Source organism: Miniopterus schreibersii (genome assembly GCF_964146895.1).
Source record: "Miniopterus schreibersii genome assembly, chromosome: 9".
NCBI lineage: Eukaryota > Metazoa > Chordata > Mammalia > Chiroptera > Miniopteridae > Miniopterus > Miniopterus schreibersii.
In genome coordinates, this window is record NC_138118.1 from 80,199,376 (window position 1) to 80,220,242 (window position 20,867).

At 50.5% G+C, this 20,867-nt stretch overlaps 1 protein-coding gene across 2 annotated transcripts in view; it reads right to left on the reverse strand.

Moving 5' to 3' along the window:
- ELMO1 (engulfment and cell motility 1) overlaps positions 1-20,375 on the reverse strand; it is a 349,884-nt gene extending 329,509 nt beyond the window's left edge. The window contains exon 1 of one of the 2 annotated variants that reach the window (XM_081146832.1): positions 19,888-20,375. In XM_081146832.1, the coding sequence (XP_081002958.1) occupies positions 19,888-19,958 (71 nt within the window). In that variant the 5' untranslated portion in view covers positions 19,959-20,375. Of the gene's footprint in view, positions 1-19,713 lie in introns of both variants that reach the window. The other variant, XM_081146833.1, reaches the window with a different exon arrangement.
- Between the last annotated feature and the right edge of the window lie 492 nt (positions 20,376-20,867).

Below are 20,867 nucleotides of genomic sequence, written 5' to 3' on the forward strand. Positions count from 1 at the left end.
GTCATTGACAACTCATTCATTTACTCAACAAATACAAATTAAAGGTGCGTTCCTGCCCCAGGCTAGAAGATGAGAAAACAGATGCAAAAGGCCCATCTTCTGTCATGAGAAGATGCAGAAAAGTAAGGACTTCTAATTTTCACAGATTTACCTACAATTATTGATGTGTCTTCTGATATCTTTGTCTTCTTCATTTTTTTCCCTGCGCTCCCCCAGTTCCTAGAACGCCCAGCCCCAGGGAGGCGCTGGGTTTATATCTGTTCAATTAATGAATTAATGACGCAAAACCTGCCAACAACTAGTTTTGACTTTGGCCAACTCATCATGGACCCCAGATTTCTCACACGTAAAATGAGTTAAAAGGATTAGGTTGGGCCCCAAATGGGTCTCCAGAGAATATGGGTTCTGCAAAATGTACCAGGTTTTACTGGGCAAAAAGGGAACCTATGGTTAACTGAGTTTGAAAGCCACCAATATTACAGAAAAAAAATAAAACAAAACAGATTTCTCACTGCAGGCTTCTCAGCACTGAACATGCTAACACATAAAGAGAATCTCCCCAGAAAAGTCCTATAAGTTCCCCTCTCACAAAACCCTTCACTCACAAGTCCCCAGGCACATCTGTCTGGGGATCCCTGGGCCTGGCAATTCAACACGCTTTGCAAGCTCTTGATCAAGATTTGCTCCTCGGGCCTTTAAATCTCCTAACAAAAGGATCGGTCCTCCAGGCCTTTGGTATTAACGATTCTCATGGACCCAAGAGGGCAGCATGGGTGGCCTCCTTCCTTCCCCTCCCCTTTCCTGCCCTCCAGCTCCGCCTCTTTCTGGTTCTGTGACCTTGGGCAAGTTTCTCTCCCTACACCCAGTTTTCTCATCTATAAAACAGGGATATTAAGGGGAGTGAGCCCAAGGGCCGTGGTGAGGGTTAAGTGAGAACAGTGTAAGTCACTGTGCATCGCCCAGTGAGCACTCGGGAGAGGCCGCTCTCCTTGTCACTGTTCACAAATGTACAGCACTGTTTTGGATTCCAGTCTTGAGGCCTCCACCCCGCGGACTCTGGCCAGTCGGTGCCCCTCCAGCTGCAGTTCTCCGTTTCCCAGCCCTACCACACATAACAATATTCCTTTCAAGGCTGTTCACCTTCTTCTCAACCTAGGCAAGAAAATCTGTGAAGTCACAGGTCTGATGTGCTTGTTATGCTTTTTCTAAGACGCGTTAAAATGAATAAATAATCATCTGAATCTATTTTAAAAGCCTGCTTGGATACCTAACTCATCTTTAACGCCACATGCTGGGAAATGTTAACCTAGGATCTCTAAGACTCTTCCAATCAAACATTCTTTCTCTTCTCTCCTGAAAAAAATCACAAATTCACCTTTGCAAACGTTACCCTGGTGCCTGCAAGAATCACGGTTCAGACCATCAGAGGGGTCTGTTTTAGAAGCTAGATTCAAATCACTCGCCAGCCGGAAATCAGAGATGACCAAGGGCACGGGATAGGCTCTGACCTTCCAAAGCAAGGACTATGCTGAGAATTCGCTCTCAAGTTCAGATATTTCAACTCTTTTTCTCTGTCAGGCAAATTAATATGTGTGCTTATTTGGAACAAAATGGTTTGCTAAAATGGACAACTATTCCGCAGTTCAATTTACAGGATGAAAAAATAAAAGACAGCTCTAGGATGAGCTACCTTAGCTGAGAGGTGGGGGGGCATTTCGTGATATGTTTGGGGCCGAGACACTTTCAAATTCTAAAAGTCAAACTCACAAAAAGCACCCAGCAGGCATGATGGCACCCAGCCAAGAACGAGAGCTCCTACGTCACCCCCACCCCCAGGTAAAGCACCCCTTAAAGAGCTGTGTGCCCCTGGGCTGAAATAGCCCCCCAGTCACCTCGCCCTGGGGCTGGCAGGGACCAACGCTGATGATCTGTCACCGATCACTCCAACGTAATGTCAGCAAAACTGGAGACACTCTGAGATGGCAAAAGAACCCATAAAGAACGCAGTGACCAGCCAAAAATGAAATGACCAAGGACAGACACGACGTCGTAGGCCTTCTGTGGACCCGCCAACATCCAGGCCTCTTCAGGAAGGGAAACAAGCACGCGAGGTAGCCTGGACTCTCTCACATTGTGACTTTCAGCTGCAATTATTCTAAAGCCCTTTGCGTAGCAGTGACTTATTCCTTCCAGGCTGCAGCAAATGACAGCACGAGGAGACGGCTGCTGACAGCTCACGACTGAGGATGGCTTTCTCGTTCTCCAGGGCCCGTGGTTCCCCGCAGGGCACTCCCACCACGTGCACAGCAGGCCTGCTAACAGGAGCAGAAGAGGCCCAACTCGGCAGGTCGGAGGCCTCGGCTCCACCAGCTGTCCCCCAGGTCCCTGCAGATCCTTCTTTCTGCCAAACAGGGGAGAGGAGTCCGTTTTCCCCAGAGGGCTCTCTAAAGGCATTTTTGACACAAATCACGCGTGTCCGGGAAGAGAATGCGTGTGTGCGTGTGTGCTGGCGGAGGGCGGGGTCAGAGACTTCATTTTAAATGAATTCCTACCCCAGGTCTTATCCATGTCATAAACTGCGTCGTCTCAGGACACCCATCCCAGAAAAGAGAACTGGGTCAAAGGCACAAAGCAGCCCATAAAAAATAAAATATTTTTGAAGCTAAAATAGGACCTAATAAAAAAAACCTGAGTGATCACTTTTGGCACCTGGGAAATGGTACAGCCTGTCCCCAAATATTAAAATTGCATGAATACGGAAATAACTCTTCAGAGCAGCATTGGCACGAGGCTAATGAGTCCGGTTGTGTCGCTTCTCGGCAGTCTCGTCTAAATGGAACATTCCACGCCGGATAGGGATTGGGCAGAACCAGGGAAGGGCTGTGCATAGCTTAGGGCCCTGTCCCAGCCGCGTCACCCACACGACAATCAGAACCGTGCAGTGACATTTCCTTTTATAGCACTGAGTCTTTTTCAAGTCGATATGCACCCTCAAGATCAAACCAAGGAAACAAGGAGGCACGTGGGAAAGACCCCCAGGAAATATGTGTCACTCTTGACACTTCCAGAAATTCAAAGACCCCACAGATGACAGTAGAGAAATACGCAAACTCATCGCTGCTCAGATGAGCCTTTTACATTTTGGTCAACGTTCTGTGCTCAGTCCAGAGCAGGAGGAGCGCAGGGTGATACACTGAGCTTCTGCGCCTCTCGGGCAAAGCGTGACCCTTTCTCCCAGGCTTTCTCCAACCTCATCCGACTGTGCTTGAATTTAAGCAGCAGCCGTGGCAGCGCGAGCAGCTCAGGGACGCGCATCCTGTGGGATGGCTCCCCCGGAACCCTGCGAGGGGAGGCCACCAGGAAACCGACTTCCCTTCCCACTGTGATTCCGCTCCATCCAGCCAGGATGTGGGCACATGTACTGTTGGCTGTCTTTTTCAACTGGGGAAGGAAGGAGGTATGGAGAGGGGAATGCCAAATAATATTTTGAAAGTACTTATATTTGCAAAACACCTGAGTTTAAACTGTTGGTTTCCAACTTGTCTTCCTTCCCCCGCTTCTCAGTGGCTCCACGTCCATCTGGGTGGAGGGTCTCAAGGCTGAAAGGTGGAATATAATGAGCTCTGTAACAGTCAGATATTTGGGAGAAGGGGGCCCACATTGATTAAATAATTCAATAGCCAATCCCAAATATGTTGGAGCGATTTGTCTGACACATCTCTTAAATCTTTCCTGGAAGTGTCAACAGGCAGAGAGAAGGGCTGATCTTCAGTTTCAGCAATGCCCCCCATACCTTGCCACATCTTTGCAAACCCCCTTTTGCCACATTCCACATGCCAGGCAGTGGCTGGGGCACAGAGGAGGCTGAGAGAAATGTGGTACCATCATCAGATTCCAGAGCTCCTGGGCCAGTGCAGGAGACAGAAAAGTAAATAAGTAGAATTGATGAGTTTCGCTTTTGTTTATTTGTTTTTGCACAGAGACATGCACTAATTCTCTAGAGGGCCAATCGGGAGTCAAGAAGGCTTCCTGAAGGGGACATGCAAGGGGCATCAGGGAAGGATGGGTAAGGGGCTTGTAGAGAAGAGGAACTTGAGTCATCCAGGGCCCCCCAAAAGGAGCTGCCTGTCACAACTAGCTAAGGCACAGAGTCTGTGGGTAAATACAGATTCCAGAACCCACCCAGAATCAGAACTCCTAGTGTTGTGAGCCCAGATTCTAATTTTTTTAAACAGGTGAAATGATGATTCTGAAACAGCTGACTGGCCCATGGATTGTTACTTGGCTCCATACATCACCTGTAACTCTCCTGCATTTTACAGCTAAGAAAACTGAGGCCATCAAGGGGGAAACGGGTTACAGTCAGTGTCAGCCCTGGGACTAAGACTGTGTGGCCTCTAGATTCTTGAATTCCATGCCTGGACCACCTGAGCCTGCAGAGTTCACAGGCACAGCATGCACTTGACCAACAGTGACAGTGGTTGCTGCCTTCGTGGGAATATCAGCCACGCTGTATTACAGGGGTGACCACAGCCACCACCTCCCCAGGAGGGAGCCAAGTCACTCCCTTCTATCACCATTTCCCAGAGTGTTTGAAGAATCAGTTAACAAATAAAATCTGCAAACAGGGCCCACAAACAGGACTCCCCACAGCATCAGGGATGTATAAACAAGGCCATCTGTCCCAGACAACACACCTTATTTTCTCTAAAGACAGAAAAATAAGACCCCAGAATCAAACTCTGGGACTAGAGAAAGAGTGAACTCGACAAACCTGACATTTAAGTCATAAGGCAAAGAACAGATTATGTCATGAAATTTTTTTTGTACACATAACCCATTCTAATGAAATGACATTTATTTTTGCTACAAAAGCTGAGGATGAGCATGTGTTTCAGGGTGCTCAGCAAACCTGATGGGTGCAGGGCGCTGCTGGGAACGGCTCATCCTGTGACTCCCAACCCACTGACGGCCTGGAACACACAGCTTTGAGGGACGGGTCCACAGGTCTGTATCCTTTCCTATCGATTGCAGCTATGTTCTTTGGCACATTTTTCATTCTGTTGTGATGACAAATGGGCACCATTTCCATTTATATAAGAGGAAACAGAAGGTATGAGAACTTCATGATTTTGCCCATGGCGAGCAGGTGATGAGTCATTTCAACCCCCATCCTTGGAGACCCTGCCTTCACCACTCTGCCCCCAAGGCAGCTTGGAGAGATGTCTAAGGAGGTGAGAGGGGTCCAGCCTCCAGTCCGGCAAGGGCTCTATTCATGTCCTTTCCACTGTGGCCTGGTTGCCCTATAAACAGCTGAGTCAGAGACCTACATAGACCTACGACGCTGGCTAATCATAGTTTCTAGAAACGAAATAGATAGAAAGCCTACTACATTCTTACCTGATCTGTAGAAGCAGAAAACTTCTGTGTCAAATGAATGAAAGTCAAACGTGAATCATAAAAACAGAGTCACGGACCTTCCATCAATTCCCAGACTTGAACCTCTTTAAGAACCCAGAACCGCTCTGATGAAGAGAAGCCTGATCCCTTTGAAGAAGGACCCTGGTACATTGCCAAAAGTTTATACTGCTGACCTTTCTCCCAGCCTCCCACAAGGAGAACTGCAGCCTTTCTTTAAGGGGACTGTTGACTGGGGAAAAGGAACCAATCAGACCCTTTGGGTCCAGGGGACCCTGAATGTCACCGGTAGCTCACCATGCAGAATCAGTACTCATGCAACTCAGATGATGGATGGAGTTTCAGCTCAGGCCCATCCAGCAGGTCCCCAGTCACATCCTGTGGTTTTTTCCCCAGCTCCAGATGCACAACTGGAATAGACATACTCGGAGACTGGCAAAAACCCCACACAGGAGACAACAAGCAATTATTCGGTTGTTTTATAGAAGGAGAGAGGGGCTGTGGGAGGTCTGAGCATGTGGTTCCAAAGGCCCAAATATGCCCCCTTCCAGAGTGGACTTGGAGCACTTACACTGGGGTTTGCTCTGTGTGCTCCTGGGCTTCAGAGAAATGAGCTCAGCTCAGCACTTAGCGTCAGGAGAAATCGCTCCAACAGTGAAGAGCCAGGACACCTATCAAGTTTCAATCGCTAGCCGAAACCCCTGATAGCGGCTGGAAAATAATGCGCAATTACAGCACAGAAGCACACATTATCCGGGCCACAGTGCTCTCAGCATGTAACGGATGAGATGTGGGCAACCATACAGGCGGGAGGATCCCAGCCCCCACTGTGTGCCTCGGACGCCTGGTCGCTACGGGCACTGGAGGGGAAGGAAGAGAGAAACCCATCCAGATTCTACACTGGCCAAACCAGCCGTGGACGGGGCACCGAGGGGAGAGAAGCTTCAGGGTTTATGCCGAGAAATGTTTTCTGTATCCTCACACGTTAGGGTCTTCTAGCATCCCTGCCCCATCGGCTTTGGGGTGATCAGGAGAGGATTACAAGCAGGCACCTGCGGCATAAGCACTTCTGCAGACAGTCACGCAACGATAGCATGCTGGTTTCCTCCTCTGGAGAGCTCGTACATCCAGGCAGATTTGGCACAGTGGAGCGACAGGAGAGCGCAGCCATGGCCACCGCAGGATCAGGGCACTGCAAAACCAGTGGCCTTGGCCTCCCCACATCTGAGACCTGGTCTGGCCCACACCTCAGTCCCAGCGACCTCGGGCAGGACCGTCTTCAGCAAAACTGAGCACAGTGAGGGTTACAAGCCAGGCATCCCTCAGCCACGTGTCCCTGGGCCCTCAGTCAGGGATGAAGAGCCTCATAAAGGGCTGTAGCAGGCCTGGTGCTCAGGGACACTTTTAACAGAGCTGCTTGCTGCCCACATTAGCGGAGAGCCTGCTGTGGGCTCAGCACTGGCGGTATCCGCCGCCATCCGGACCTCCAGTCCCCTCGAGGAAAACCCACATGTAAGGCAGGTGCTGAATGTCAGCACAGAGAGGTACTCCCTGTGTCCAGGGCAGGGTCCCAGAAGATCAAGGAAGGCTCCCAGAGGAGGGGACCACTGAGTTGTGTCCTACTGGCTGGGAAACGTGAGTCCAGGGTACCTCTCTCTTCTCACCCACCAAATGGCCTCGTGCGTTTTCTGTGATTTCCTTTCTGCTCCGACTTTGCCCATAATATTCATTTCAACCTGATTTCACTGGAGCAGGAATTCTGGGCTATTACACTCCCTGGCGAAAAGCCTTGAGCACGAGCTCCCTCACAGTCATTTTCTGAGCAGAATTTTAAAAGAGCACCACAGAACCGGGGAGCTAAAGGAGATGCCTCTGAAACGAACCCCCCTGGAATCCCTAGCCCTTTCTGTCCCTGAAAACCACGCCCCATTGTGGTAACAGTGGAATGGTCTGTTCCCTGAACATCCCACTTGGTGTCCTGTTCCAGGGCAAAGCAAGCAAGTGCCTTGCTGGCTGGGCTCCCCACCACCTCCCGGCCTCAGAACCTCTTTCAGGACTCATGTCAAAGATCCTCATTAAGTGGCGACAAAATGAAAAGTAAAATACCAGAGACGCAGGTGAAGTATGCCACAGATCTGAGAAAGCAGCTGCACACAAAAGGATTAGGGAATAAATGAGAAGAAACTGGAACGACTTAGCATCATTTCAAGTGCCCTGGCAGAAAAGCCCTCCAGCATTGGGGGATGAGGTCCAAGTTCAGATCCAAGTGATAAAGAAGTGCCACCCTCCCCTGGCTGCTAGAGAACAGTTCACCTTGCGTTTTGTGACTCCTTTGTCTCTCCTTAGCACTTTCTAGGACGATGCTCTTCAAAGTGGAGTCCGGGCCACTTAGCATCAGAATTGCCTGAGAGACTTGTTAAAATGCTGTTTCTGGGTCCCGGCGGTTCTTGGGCATTTTGAAGTCTAAGAACTGCAGAACTGGGTACTTTATCATTCCTAAGTGCTTGCAGTCCCGTGCTAAACCACTCGGCTCAATTGCTCTTTAAAATCTGAAGGAGACACTAGTGGCTAAATTGATTCTCTTAGAAATTGTCAAATTCTAAAAGCAGTTATAGGGGAGGTACATTGTGACCAATTTGAAATGATGTAAAATGTACACATTGGAGGCAGGCCCATCTTTGTGAAGAGTGAATCTGATCACATCACTCCCTCGGATAACACACTTCAGTGGCTTCCCTTGGCACTTCCAATAAAGGCCCAGACTCATGGCCTGGAGCCCTCTTGGTCCAACCCAGACCTGGGGTGCTTGCTCTCCTTCAACATCCAAGTCTGCCCTCCACATGACCTTCACCTATGCTAGTCACCGGTGGGGTCTCCTCCCTCCACAGTAAAATCTGTTCTCCCTCTTCCCTAACCTCCCTGGATACAATAACCCCCTGCCACCAGCCTTTCCAGCAGCAGTCCTCCCCCCACACCCCCCAGCACAGTTTAAGGGCTACGTTGATTTGTGTGGTCTTTTGATCAATGTACATTTCCTCCGCCAGTGTCCAAGCAGCCCATGAAGTCAGCAACCGGTCTGTTTGTTTCTTAGGAAGGAGACTCAGTCCTGGGCATTATCACCTCGCAGGCCCCCGTCACACCTAGCAGGTGCTCAATGAATGTCTGCGGCTGGACAAACGAATGAAGGAATATTTTAAAAGCAAACACTGGAGGCGCATTCAGGCCCACAGCAGCCGTCAAGAATCTGAAATACACTCTGACCCTGCCTAGAGGTCAAAGACACCAGTGTCTCTCCAGCACCCTGAAGACTAACATTTTATGATGACTTCCTTCCTCCGCACAGGATGCCGGACATGTTCGTCTGCACTTAATGCTTCAAGTGCATGAGCCCAGCTCTCCATGACGCACTCCCGATTCTGAAAGCAGGGTGAAATTCAGCATTAGAACTGCTGTCACGCCATTTCTCTGGGACTTGCACTGATCTCATGAACGATGACCCCAAAGCCTGTCCATTATCTGAAAGATATGTTTACATAGACTGCCTAGGGATTTTCATAATGGTTACTGATATATTTTTACACCTTCGTGTGTCTTATGGTCCTTAGCCCAGGGTGTCCGTTCTCAGACTGTTTTATGGGGCACGTTCATAAGCTAGAATCATTAGAGGTGTTTTTGAAAAGATTTCCAATAGCCCTACACAAGTCAGCGATAATTGCAACACAATCTCTGCTACTGGGAGACAACGTCCCGTGGGGATATAAATGCACCCTCTGGCCTTCCACCCTGTGCCACCTTGCTGGCGGGTGCCCCGGCTCAGGTGAGTCACAGCTGGCTTGCTGCCCTGACTGTGCTCTTTTACACGCTGCTGAGGCAAAGCTCTCCCAGCAAACTGTTCTCAATCCTTCACCAAGCAGCTTGACGACTCAACACAATGTTCCAAGGTGACAGGTTCAACTGGGGCAAAAATGAACTTGGCAAAGTGAGGGAGACTTGGCAGCACATGAGTGTGATGTGTGGTGTGGGGCAGAGTGGGTGTTCCATTTGGATGTACGTGACATTGGGCAGCCTGCTCTGACATGTAAATGTGCTCATCTGTAGAATGGGTCCAAGGTGAATTAATATGTTTGAGTCACTGTTAAACTAACATCTATTTTGGTATGAATGTAATTCTCCAGTGGCTTAATGTAAATCCATATTTCATGATATAAATCTTTGTGTGGGTCTTTAAACATTTACGTAGCATTGGAACCTATTTAAAGTTACACAGCAATCCTGATACATAGTAAAGAGGCAGGGCTACACAACTGACAAGCTAGCAGGCGAATTATCCATATTATTTATCACCTTACCAGAGAGAAGAGAGAGACACACTGAAGACAGCATGTCTTTTGTCAGATACCAAACATGATTTGCATATAGTGATTAGGTAAGCAACTTCTCAGGACTCCAGGAGTGGAGCTGGGGAGGAAGCATACCCCTTTCAAAGCAGGAGTTTAAAGAAGTTGTTTCTATTTGGCACATTTTTCTCACACACCCATACTTCATGGCAGTTTAGTGTCTATATTGAGGCTTATTTTTTTTCAACCAACTCCATAAAAGCCATTACCCAGTGACAGGTCCATGAGCTACTGCTTAATGAGCTGGGGAGCCTGTCAGCTGGTTGTTGCCTTCCTGAAGGAGCAGAACACAGAGAAGGACCCACATGGAATGGCAGTAGCCAGAGAGAATGTGTGGGAATGCAAACACGTGGCTTCTACCTGGGTGGCCATAAAAGGAAGTGTCCAACCTGGGACACTTTTGAAAGTGAAAGTTGCTACAATTAATTATGCCGGGGCTGTTATCATCATAATTAGCTACCTAATATTAATAAAGGAGAGAAAGCAAAGGGGAGGCCAGACATTATAAGCACAGTCATCTGAGCAGCTTCACCAGGAAGCTACAGCTTCACACTCCCCAGGGAACCACCGTCCATTCCTTGCAGATCACTGGGGGAAGGGATTAAACAAAGGGGGAGATGGGCACATGTGCAGTGAAGTCGGGGTGATATAGGGAAGGTGTCTGCCTGCCAGTCTAGCCTGGGGTACAATGGATTGACTGCAGGTGGACCCCAATGCAAGCCCAGAAAAACTTGGGAAACTTATTAGTTATTTTGAACAAGCCTCTGGTTCCCCAAGCCCGAGGATACACAGTTCCAGGGGAACTAAGACGCCTGCTCTGTGCTCGTTTGCTCTCCTTCTCAGTATCTCCTGCTCTGTGACCCGCACTTCCCTGGGCCTCACCTGTTCTCTCTCCACAGCCATGTGGCCTTAGGCACTTCATTGTGAACTACCTCCTCTGTGATCTGCAAACACTCCAAACACCCATTTATCACACTCCATTTGGACTATTAACAGGTCTGTCTCCCATAGCTCCCCTACCCATATAAAGAGGGTCTTAATATATCCAGCAAGTGCCTTGACTAAAGGACATAAAATGTGATAAAAAATTTTGCTGCTGAGCCCTGGCCTAGTAGCTCAGTTAGTTAGAGCATCGTCCTGATACACCAAAGTTGTGGGTTCGATCCCTGGTCAGGATGCATACAAGAATCAACCAATGAATACATAAATGAGTAGAACAACAAATCAATGTTTTTTTCTCTCTCTCTCACATCAAGTAAAAAAAAGGAGGCCCCTGAATGAATGAATGAATGAATGAATAAGAAAAGTATTATGATGGGTGCTGTGAGCCCAGGGATACTTCAATTTGAAAATATTTATACGCCTTTAAGTGTAAGCCACACATTTCTTTAAAAAAGAAATACTACAATTAATAAATAAAGTTTTATTGTGCCTTTCTCATATAAATCCAGACAAATGTTTTCAAACTCTCACCTGATGAACAGTAACAGAAAATAGTTATAATGAGTGGAAGTCACTTTCTGGCAGTAAAGCGAGTCTACAGACAATGGAAACATATTCATTCCTTGATACAAAGTTTTGGTTTAACGGGATTTGTGTTGCTATAAAAGTGACAAGCACTGGAGAACACAGGATTGAGAGGCTGATACAATAGTTTCTTTGCTTCCACAGGCCTTTCATTCTTAGGAGAGCTGCATGGGTGTGTGTGTGCGTGTGTGTGAGTGGCTTTCTCTCCCACACACATACATACACAGCACACACTATTTAGCGTAGGAAAGATTCCAGTCCATCCCCCAAACCTAAATGTCTGAGAACTCAGTCACATCCCCCAGGGTGGCCCCAGGTTAGAATAATGAGGGTGCAGGGTCCACTATGAAAATTATCTGAGAATGGTGGGGCAGGGCAGTGTGAGGGTGAGTAGAGGTCAAGTAAAACCAGCCTCATCGAGTGCTACTGGAGTTCACTCTCCCCTCCGCCAAAAACACGCCATCTAACCAAAGGCCCTTCACTAGCACCCTCCCAAGCCACATGCTTTCTGAGGGCCAACGGCTAAGCCAGCTGTGGCTCTGCAGTTGAGTTAAAAAGCCTAAAAACGGGAAAAATAATAATTTTGAAACGTATTACACTTTGAAATTAAGGGTAATTGTGTGCAGCAGCCTGGAAAATATAGCTCATTCAGTACTGCTCAGCCACAGAAGCCCATGGCACAAGCACTGGCTCTCTGAATGCAATTCCAAACTAAAAAAAGTCACAAAGGGCGGAAGGAAGGGTGGAGGGGACCTCTCGGGCCGATCCTGGAGGAGGCTGCTGCCTTGGAGGATGTGGCCAGTACACAGGCAGAGATATTTGTATACTGCTCAGGCCGGGAGAGGCTGCTCTGCAGGGTAAGGCGGCCGGCCGCACGGTGCAGGTAAACACAAGGTCGACAAGTAATTACATAAGAAAGTAAATGTGGCACGTTGGAGAGAGAAATCTAAGGGACAGAGTGGGAAAGGACTTCCTGTGCAGCAGACCTTCAAGCTTGTCCCTGGACCCAGTACAATGTCCTGGTCACTCTAAATGAGACATCAATATCCATTAATATCCAACTAGCCAAGACGCATTTTACAAGCAGGAGAGCAGGTATTTTGCCAGTAATTCATCCCCATGTCGACATTTCCTTAATCTCAGGACACAGGCCTCTGAGTGAGCCAGACTGAGCTTGGTTGCCTCCCGCCCTCACGACGTTTATCTTACGCCCATTATGTCCAGGTTGTAGCTGCCGCAGGAACCAGGGGCCAGAATTCAAGGCCTCATAAGGAAACTGAGACATAAAATCACTAGGGATCTAGTCTTCTTCAGCCACAGAACACCAGGAGGAAGCACATGTAGAATTAGAACTTGAAACCAATTCTGGTTTGGAAGACGACTGCAATGCAGGAGGGAAGAAAGCTAAAGAGGGCATTTGGAGGCCTAAAGGAAAGAAATGAACATGAAGGGTGAGACCACCCATCTGTGACAACGTCACATTAGAGTCTAAGGAATGACCTGTAAACAGAAAACAGGGGCCCTTATAACTGTTGCCCAAAGTTTAGCCTGTCTGAGAGCACAGGCTGGTCTAACGTAGCAAGAAAGCAAAGCAGTGGGTTTCACGGGGGAGGAGGGGTTGCCCCCAACCCACCCACCCTAGAGCAATGCTAAGTCTGCAGGCATTTTTGTTGTTGTTAACCCTCACCCGAGGATATTTTTTCCATTGATTTTTAGAGAGTGGAAGAGAGGGAAGGAGGGAGAGAGAGAAACACTGATGTGAGAGACACATGGACCGGTTGCCTCCCACCCCCACCCCCACCAGGACCGGGGATCAAACCTGCAACCCAGGTACATGCCCTGGACAGGGAATTGAACCCCGACACTTCAGTGTACAGGCTGATTCTCTAACCACTGAGTGACACCAGCCAGGGCTGTCTGCAGACATTTTCCGTTATCACAGCCAGGTGCTGCTCCTGGCACCTTGTGGGCAGAGGCCAGAGATGCTAATGAACATCCTACAATGCACAGGGGGCCTCACAACAGAGAGTTATCAGCCCCAAGTGAAAACTACAGAGGTTAAAGACCACCTGAAATAAAGGTCAACATAAAATGGACAATAGTCAGCAAGTAGAAAAATAACAGAATCAGTGGCCTCAGCATCTCCCCTGGGAGAAACCACCCTGGTTTAAGGCAGCCTCTCTGGCTCCCTGAGCTGTGTCAATCCATGGGACAGGGGACACAGAAAAAGTATGGCCAGCTGGGAAATACTCTAAGTGTATTCCCTTACCCCAGGCGGCTCCCGGCAAATGGTCCCACATTTGTGCTTTCATCATGACTCATCCACAGAGGAAAAAGTGTTGGCTAAAGAATGTGTGTCCATTCTCCTTGGCAAACAACGGTACCATTTTGGTTAACAAACTGCATTCTAGCTTCTATGCTTCCTTATCACGAGCGTGGGTGATGGGCACGCTGTCCCTGAGAGGAGGCTCCACCATTCTCAAAGCTCAGAAGGGCAACTTTGGGAAGAGAGATCCGAAGGCAGGTACCTGCTCTGAGAAACTGGGTCTCAGTGGTGGGGGACCCAGCCCTGGGTGCCATGGCAACCCTGGGCACATCCATCAGAACCCAGGGCATGCAGGAGTGAAAGGTCCCCTGGGTGCGCTGCAGCTCAACATGGGGGTCCTCGCCTCAGACCAGGGCAGTCCGGGAAAGCCAACAAGAGGAGGGAGTAACCTACACAGGTATCTCCATCCAGAGGAAAGAAATATCAGGGGGAAGAATCAGAGAAGCCAGTGTCCGCTCAGACCTACTCTCCAAACACCCCTATCGCATTTCATTCTTCAGAGCCAAATCTATAAAACTGGATAACATACTACACTGTCAGGAGGATGGGTGTCAGCCGTCTGCACAAGGAGAAATATGTCCCATGGATGCTGTGGCTCCACACCCACTGGGCCACACCCAACCAGGGCTTCCCTGATCGCGGTGCCCTCAAACCCTGCTTCTCACCCAGCGGGTACAACACACCCAACACAGAGCGGGTGGTAGGTTCTCCAGTGTTTCCTACCAAGGAATGTTTTGTTCCCTGCATTAACTGTTCGAACAAAAACAGCCAAGACAGTAGCCTCGATTCCTAAAATTGAGGCTCTAATAATAATCTTGCTCAGGTTCTGGGAATCAGGGTTTGTGGGGAGCCCAGAGCAATGGCTGAGAATCATCTTCTATTTATACAGGTGACTAATTCCTCGACTCAGCACTCTGCCGCTGGCTGCCGCAGTGAATTGTTGAGTGAGCTGGCAACCCTTCTCCCACACGGGTTCCTACCAGGTGCTCACTGTTCACCCACCTGAGCCAGTGACGACACTCTGCTCCAACTGTCCCCGCACTTATCCTGTTCAAGTTCAGAAAACAGGGTGCTAAGTCAGAGGTTAACTCCACGATGGGTCATGCTAGTGTTTTGCAGGCTTCAGTTCTGGGTGTTATCAATGAGTTCTGACTGTTAACACTCAGATCACCTAAGTTATCCAGAAAACTGAACCCTGCCACAAAGTGCATCTTGGCTGGCTCTGCTGCACCTACAAATGCCATGCTGGGCACATTCACATGCTTTCATGGGCCACGTGCATTTCACTTGAGCCACGCTCTGCTCTGTCACCTAGATGGTGGGCCTTCAAAGTCCTTACATTTGGCACTGAAGTCCTCAGCCTCTTTCCTCTTGGGTTGGCCAGTTCCCAGCCTAGGTCAGCTGCAATGCTTGATCTAATTATGTGGCATAGCAATGTGGCTACCACTCAAAGAGGTTACTACTGTCTGCAAAACCCTGAAAAGTAATTAAAATCGTGTATATGGAGTGATCCTAGGTGTAAAGTATGAAAGGAAAAGTTGAGCAAGGTTCCAAAGACCTCAGAAGCTCTAGATTAAAAGTTGGCCAGAAAAGTATAAATTCAGTCTTTTTACTCTAAGGCTAAAGAGTTACTACAAATGAATGGACTGCTTCTCCTAATCTCCGAAGTGAAAATCACGCCACCTGGATTTCCAGTTTCGCCAGGATGGCAGCATCAGGGCCTCGCACAGCATCACGTCCTGGAAACAGGAGCGTTTCAAAGTTAAGTCAATGGCTGCTTGCATTTATGGCATCTGATTCAACATTTGGAAATAACATATCTTTTATTTTATTTTTATTTTAGAGAGAGAGGAAGGGAGAGGGAGAGAGAGAAACATCAATCAGTTGGTTGCCTCCTGTACAGGCCCTGACTCAGGATCTAACCTGCAACCTGGGCATGTGCCCTGACCAGGAATCGAACTATGACCCTTCAGTGCATAGGATGAAACTCCAGCCAACTCTGCCACACCTGCCAGGATGGAAATAACATCTCTTGCAGGAGATAAAACCAATAGCATTTTGTAAGGGGAGGGGGGCAGCTAACTATTTCTTAAAAGTATAGCCCTATGAACCACTTTCATCAGAATCTCTGGCAAACTGGTTAAAAAGGTAGACTCCTAGGGTCTTCAGAATTAATAATTCTGAAGTGTGTGATCTTTTTTCTTAGCATGACTCACATTAAGCAATAACACTTGACATTAAGATCCAATGTCTATTTTCTGAAACACTCTATTTTCCATTGTAGTAGCTTCTCTTTCATGTTTTGAGCTGCTGGTCTGGGCCTAATGAATGGATACCGTAATCCACTCCTGGACTGCGACCCACAGCTTCAGAGGCACTGGGCTGGTTGACGGGGAGGAAACAGAACTGGGGTTGCGTAATTAGGCAAACACTTGAGGCTCTGCGGTGTGCGGGGTTTAGTAACTCCCCACCTGTTCCAACTGCCGCAGAATAAATGTCTTGTAAGCCAAACTACCCACTTGAATGGTTCCAGGCACTAAAACGTGGTTGCAGGCTTCAGGGACAAACCTGAAGGGTACCCGTTGTCTTAGACCCGGAGAGGGGGAGTCCTCCACGGGAACCAATACCTCTAGACTTTCAGGGTTCAGAAAGGTGCTAACCTAGGCAAAGTGTGCATATACTTGAGCTCCCTGGCACACCCCCAGCTACATCCTCTCTGCTAGGGCTTCAAAGCACTCCTCGACCACCTCTCCCCACCCACCCACACCAAACACCCACAGGGGGTAAACAACTTTAAAACACGTAAGTATTGTCCTAGCTCAGCACTGTAATTCAATAAATGCTGAAGATGGAGTGGCACTGTGGAACCCCCCGACCCCAGTCTGTTTTCTCTCTTCCATTTTTCTCTTCTCCCCTGCAACTGCCTCCCTCTCCTTCCTCCCTCCTCTTCTCTCTTCCTCTGCCCCACTCCTACCTGCTGGGAGAGTAGAGTGGGATACAGTATATGTCTCCTTCCTCCTGGGGGAGTATTTCTTTGGCTAAAAGCAACACACACTTTGGAAAGACTTTCTCCACAAAGACAACCACCACCAGATCTGGAGTGCTTATATGTCATGAACGATCTGTACCTGTTTACCGCCCTCCCAAGGAACCACCTCTCTGTTCCTTTCTTCAGGCAGGAATTCTAAGGGAGGAGGCTACTCAGGGCAGAATGGGGTCTGTCTACAAGAAGGGCAGGTGAGCACAGAGGAGGGCACAGAAGAGGAAAAGCAAGTCTGTTATCTGGGCTTCCTACTTGCCACTGATGTCACAATGTTTTGCTGGTATATTTCCCTGGTGAGCCTCTCCCATAACAGCATCTCTTATTCAATCAGTCGACAAGTATTTATTGAGCAGCTACTATTCTGGGAGTCAGTCTAGGTTACGGACCTGTAAACAAGACAAGGTCCCTGCCCTCAGAACCTCTAATGGGGGAGACACAATAATCAAATAAATCAGTATATAATGCCAGGGGGTATTAAGGACTAAGAGAGAATATTGGGTAACCTAAGAGAACCAGGGAGTGGCACTTCGCTATTTTATTTTATTTTAATATATCTTTATTGATTTCAGAGAGAGGAATGGAAAGGGGGAGAGAGACAGAAACATCAATGATGAGAGAGTCATTGATCGAGCCCACAACCCGGGCATGTGCCCTGACCAGGAATCGAACCCCGATCGCCTGGATCCTAGGTCGACGCTCAACCTCTGAGCCACGCCCGGCCGGGCACTTCGATATTTTATATGAGGCATTCAGGGAAGGCCTCCTGTTTGCTGACAGCTGGGCAGAGACGGGGGGGGGGGGGAAGCAAGGCAATGAGCCACCTGGACGTTAGGGAAAAGCTGCTTATGCAAGTGGGGTAATATGTGCAAAGGCCCTGCGGAGAGAACTTGGTGAAAGAGAAGAACATGAGGCAATCAGAGAGGCTGCAGTCAAGAAGGCAGAGAGATGAGACCTGGGAAGGGGGGCCTGGTGGATATAGCCATCAATAAGACCACCCACCCTGGAGCCCACTGGCTGCTCCAGGTCCTCTGTTCCACCAGACCCATTCTGGGCTTGCCTCCCAGCCTGGGCTTCCCTGATACCTACCAAGCACCTCCCCTGCGCCCCTTCCCTCCTGACACTGCCCCCCTTGCAGAGTTTCAATACCCCATGAATTCCCAAGAAGACTACCAGTCCATCTAATTTTTAAAAAATTATTTTGAGTAATAAATGCAGTAGGAAAGAAGGCAAGTGCACATGTAACCACAGTCCTCTGGAGATAGGAAATGTACCACGGTACAGAGCGGAGGTTCAGAGGTCAGTTCTAAGGAAAACTGGCAGCTCCATGAGAGCAGGGGGTCTGCCTTTCTGATTTACCACCCCCAGTTCTCTAAACCCTGGCACAATAATCCTTGAGACAACCTTGGAAGAAGGTATGGAGGTGAGATAATATGGAGAATCATGACCAGAGGGAGCCCTTAGTGATAGCTACTGCCAGCCAGCCTTTCCCATCTGAGTCCCTCTAGTCCCAGTTACCCTCAAAGAGTTGTTACATACATCAGGTCATTAATTACTTATACTTTACAGACAGAACTCCTTTCACTGCCCCCCAACCCCAAGTCACTGGGAGCTCTAAGTGGGGAGCCCAGGCCTCTGCCTCCCGAGTCAGAAACCCTTGTCTTAGGTCCTCTAAAATCCTAAATATAATGAATTAGGTTCGCATCATTCATGGCCAGAGGTGTTAGGAGTCACGTGGTCGGGGCACAGCTCATCACAAAATACATTCCCTGAGTGAGTCTGGGGAGCTGTCCACTGGGGACCAAGCCCTGCGGTTTTAGGTCCTCTTAGGTCCCAACCCCAACAACCCCTGCCCGAAGCTGCTAACTTCAAAAGGCCCCGTGAGGGAGAGGGTCACTGGTCAGGGAGTCGGGCTCCAGAGCCCTCGCGGTCCGTGGTTGCACTCACACGGGCGCGCGCACGTGCACGCGCACTCATCACCGTGCGCCCGCGGACCTCCCCGCACGCGCGCACTCACCGCCGCGGGCCCGCAGACCTCCCCGCACGCGCGCACTCACCGCCGCGGGCCCGCAGACCTCCCCGCACGCGCGCACTCACCGCCGCGCGCCCGAGGACCTCCCCTCACGCGCGCACTCACCGCCGCGCGCCCGAAGACCTCCCCGCACGCGCACCCGCCGGCCGAGTTCTGTTTCCTGTTCCTCAAAGCTGCGCCCGCGACCTCGGCGCCCCTCCGCTCCCATCTCCGGGCCCCCAGCGCTCCGCTGCCCCCCCTCTGTAGGCGCGCCCGGTGCGTCCCCTCTCCGACGCTGGCCTCTCCCTTCAAGGCCCCCCACCGTCTTTCCAGTCCCAGTGGGGACTTCGGCGTGTCCTGGGAGGCGGGTATTTACTAAGAGTGGTCCCCGGGCTCCCGGCTGCCACGACCACCCCCTCCCGTCCCTTGGGGGCCCTCCATCCCTCTAGCCCATCACAGAGCCCTTCCAGGAGCGCGCTCGCAGGGGGATTCCCTCCCATCCGCCAGTGCTCGAGAAAAGCGGGGAGTCCGAGCCGTCAATTCCTTCTCCAGCGCAGCCTCTCGGGTCTCCAAGTCCCCAGTCCCACACTCCCCTTGTCCCCAATCCCTCTTCGAGCAGCGCAGTCCTCCGGCGGCCCCCTCCAGCCGGCCTTGGCCGAACCGCCTCTGCGCGTTCCAGGGCCCGGGCCCTGCTCTCCATGCCCGGGTCCCCTCCCTCCGCTTCCCCTGCCCCCCGCCCCCTCTGCCCAGACTTCCCCAACTGCCAAGCGCCCCGGCGCGCCCGCAGCCCTCACCCGCCCGAGCGCCGAGCACCGAGCACCGCGGCCACCCCTGCCCGAGCCGCGGCGCCCCCAGGGAGGAAACAAAAGTGTCTCCGAGGCGACCAGAGTCCCCCCCAGAGCAGGACGCCTGCTCCGAGCCCCAGCCCAGCTCCTTCCTAGGCGCGCTGAGGTCAGCGCCGGGGCGAGGCGCCAGCCCAGGAAACTTTACGAACCTGCCCAGGGTCTCCCGACAGGGGCTGCCGCGGCGAGGGTTCCCCCGGAACAGAGCCCGGGCGCGGGACCGGGGCGGGCGGAGGCGGCGGGGCCCTGCGGGCCGGCGGCGTGGGTGGTCCGCAGCTACCCGGTGCCCATGGTCGCCCGCCGGGCTCCCGAGCACACGCACTTACACTCGGGTCGGTCGGCTCCGCTGTCTCACTTCCTCTTCCTTCCTCCTGCTGGCCGGGGACACATCGTGCATCCGCAAGGCATCCCCGACCGGCCAGCCAGACGCTGCCCAGTGGCCGCGCCGCCCGGCACCTGCGCCTGGACAAGCGTGGTCCGCGGGATCGCCCCTGCACGCGCCCGGGTGGGGAGGGGGTGCCCGCGACTTTTTGAAGTCGCCCTACTTAAAAAGAAGATGCCCAACACGGTGCACGCCTCACAACCGCTGTAAATAATGGGCGTGCGGAGCAGGACTCCTTGGCCGAGCTCGGCGCGGCGTGGCGCCGGCACTAATGAACTCCGCGCCCTCACAGCGCCCCCTCCAGGACGCCCGTACCGCGGGGCCCCTTCTCGCTCCTTCATTTTCGGCAACCGGTTTGGAATTTTGAGGGGAAACTTGGGTAGGTTGTTTTAAAGCTACTTTAAGAGGCTGATGTGTTTGTTTTGACGCTCTGCCTCTCCCCTTGGGCAGCGTGGCAAAAATAACTACAGAACAAGGCGGTCTTCTGTTCCCTTCCCCTAACACTGACCTGGGCATTTAGGGACTACAAGATTTATTTCTGATCCATTAGCCAGGGACTCCCTAATTTGTCACAACTTCACATAAAGCAAGATATTCTGCCCCCAATTTGGTATTTAGAGTACATTATTTAATTCATGCAACCCACTTCAGTCTTTTTCAAAGCAGAAATCCAACACGTAAACTCCCAGCATAGCTGCCAGGAGGGAAATGACGCTTGTTGGAAGGTTGCAGGAGAAACACCTGTTCTCTCCAAATTCAGAAATATCTACATTGGCTCTACCAGGACACGCAAAGGCAGATGCAAAGCACTCCCTTCACATTGCCAAAGGGGGCAGTTGGGGGCAGAGAGGCATTAGAGTCAAAGGTGGAAGGTGAAGTTCCTCTTTAAATGTCACCCCTCCCACCACCCCCAGGAGACTGAAA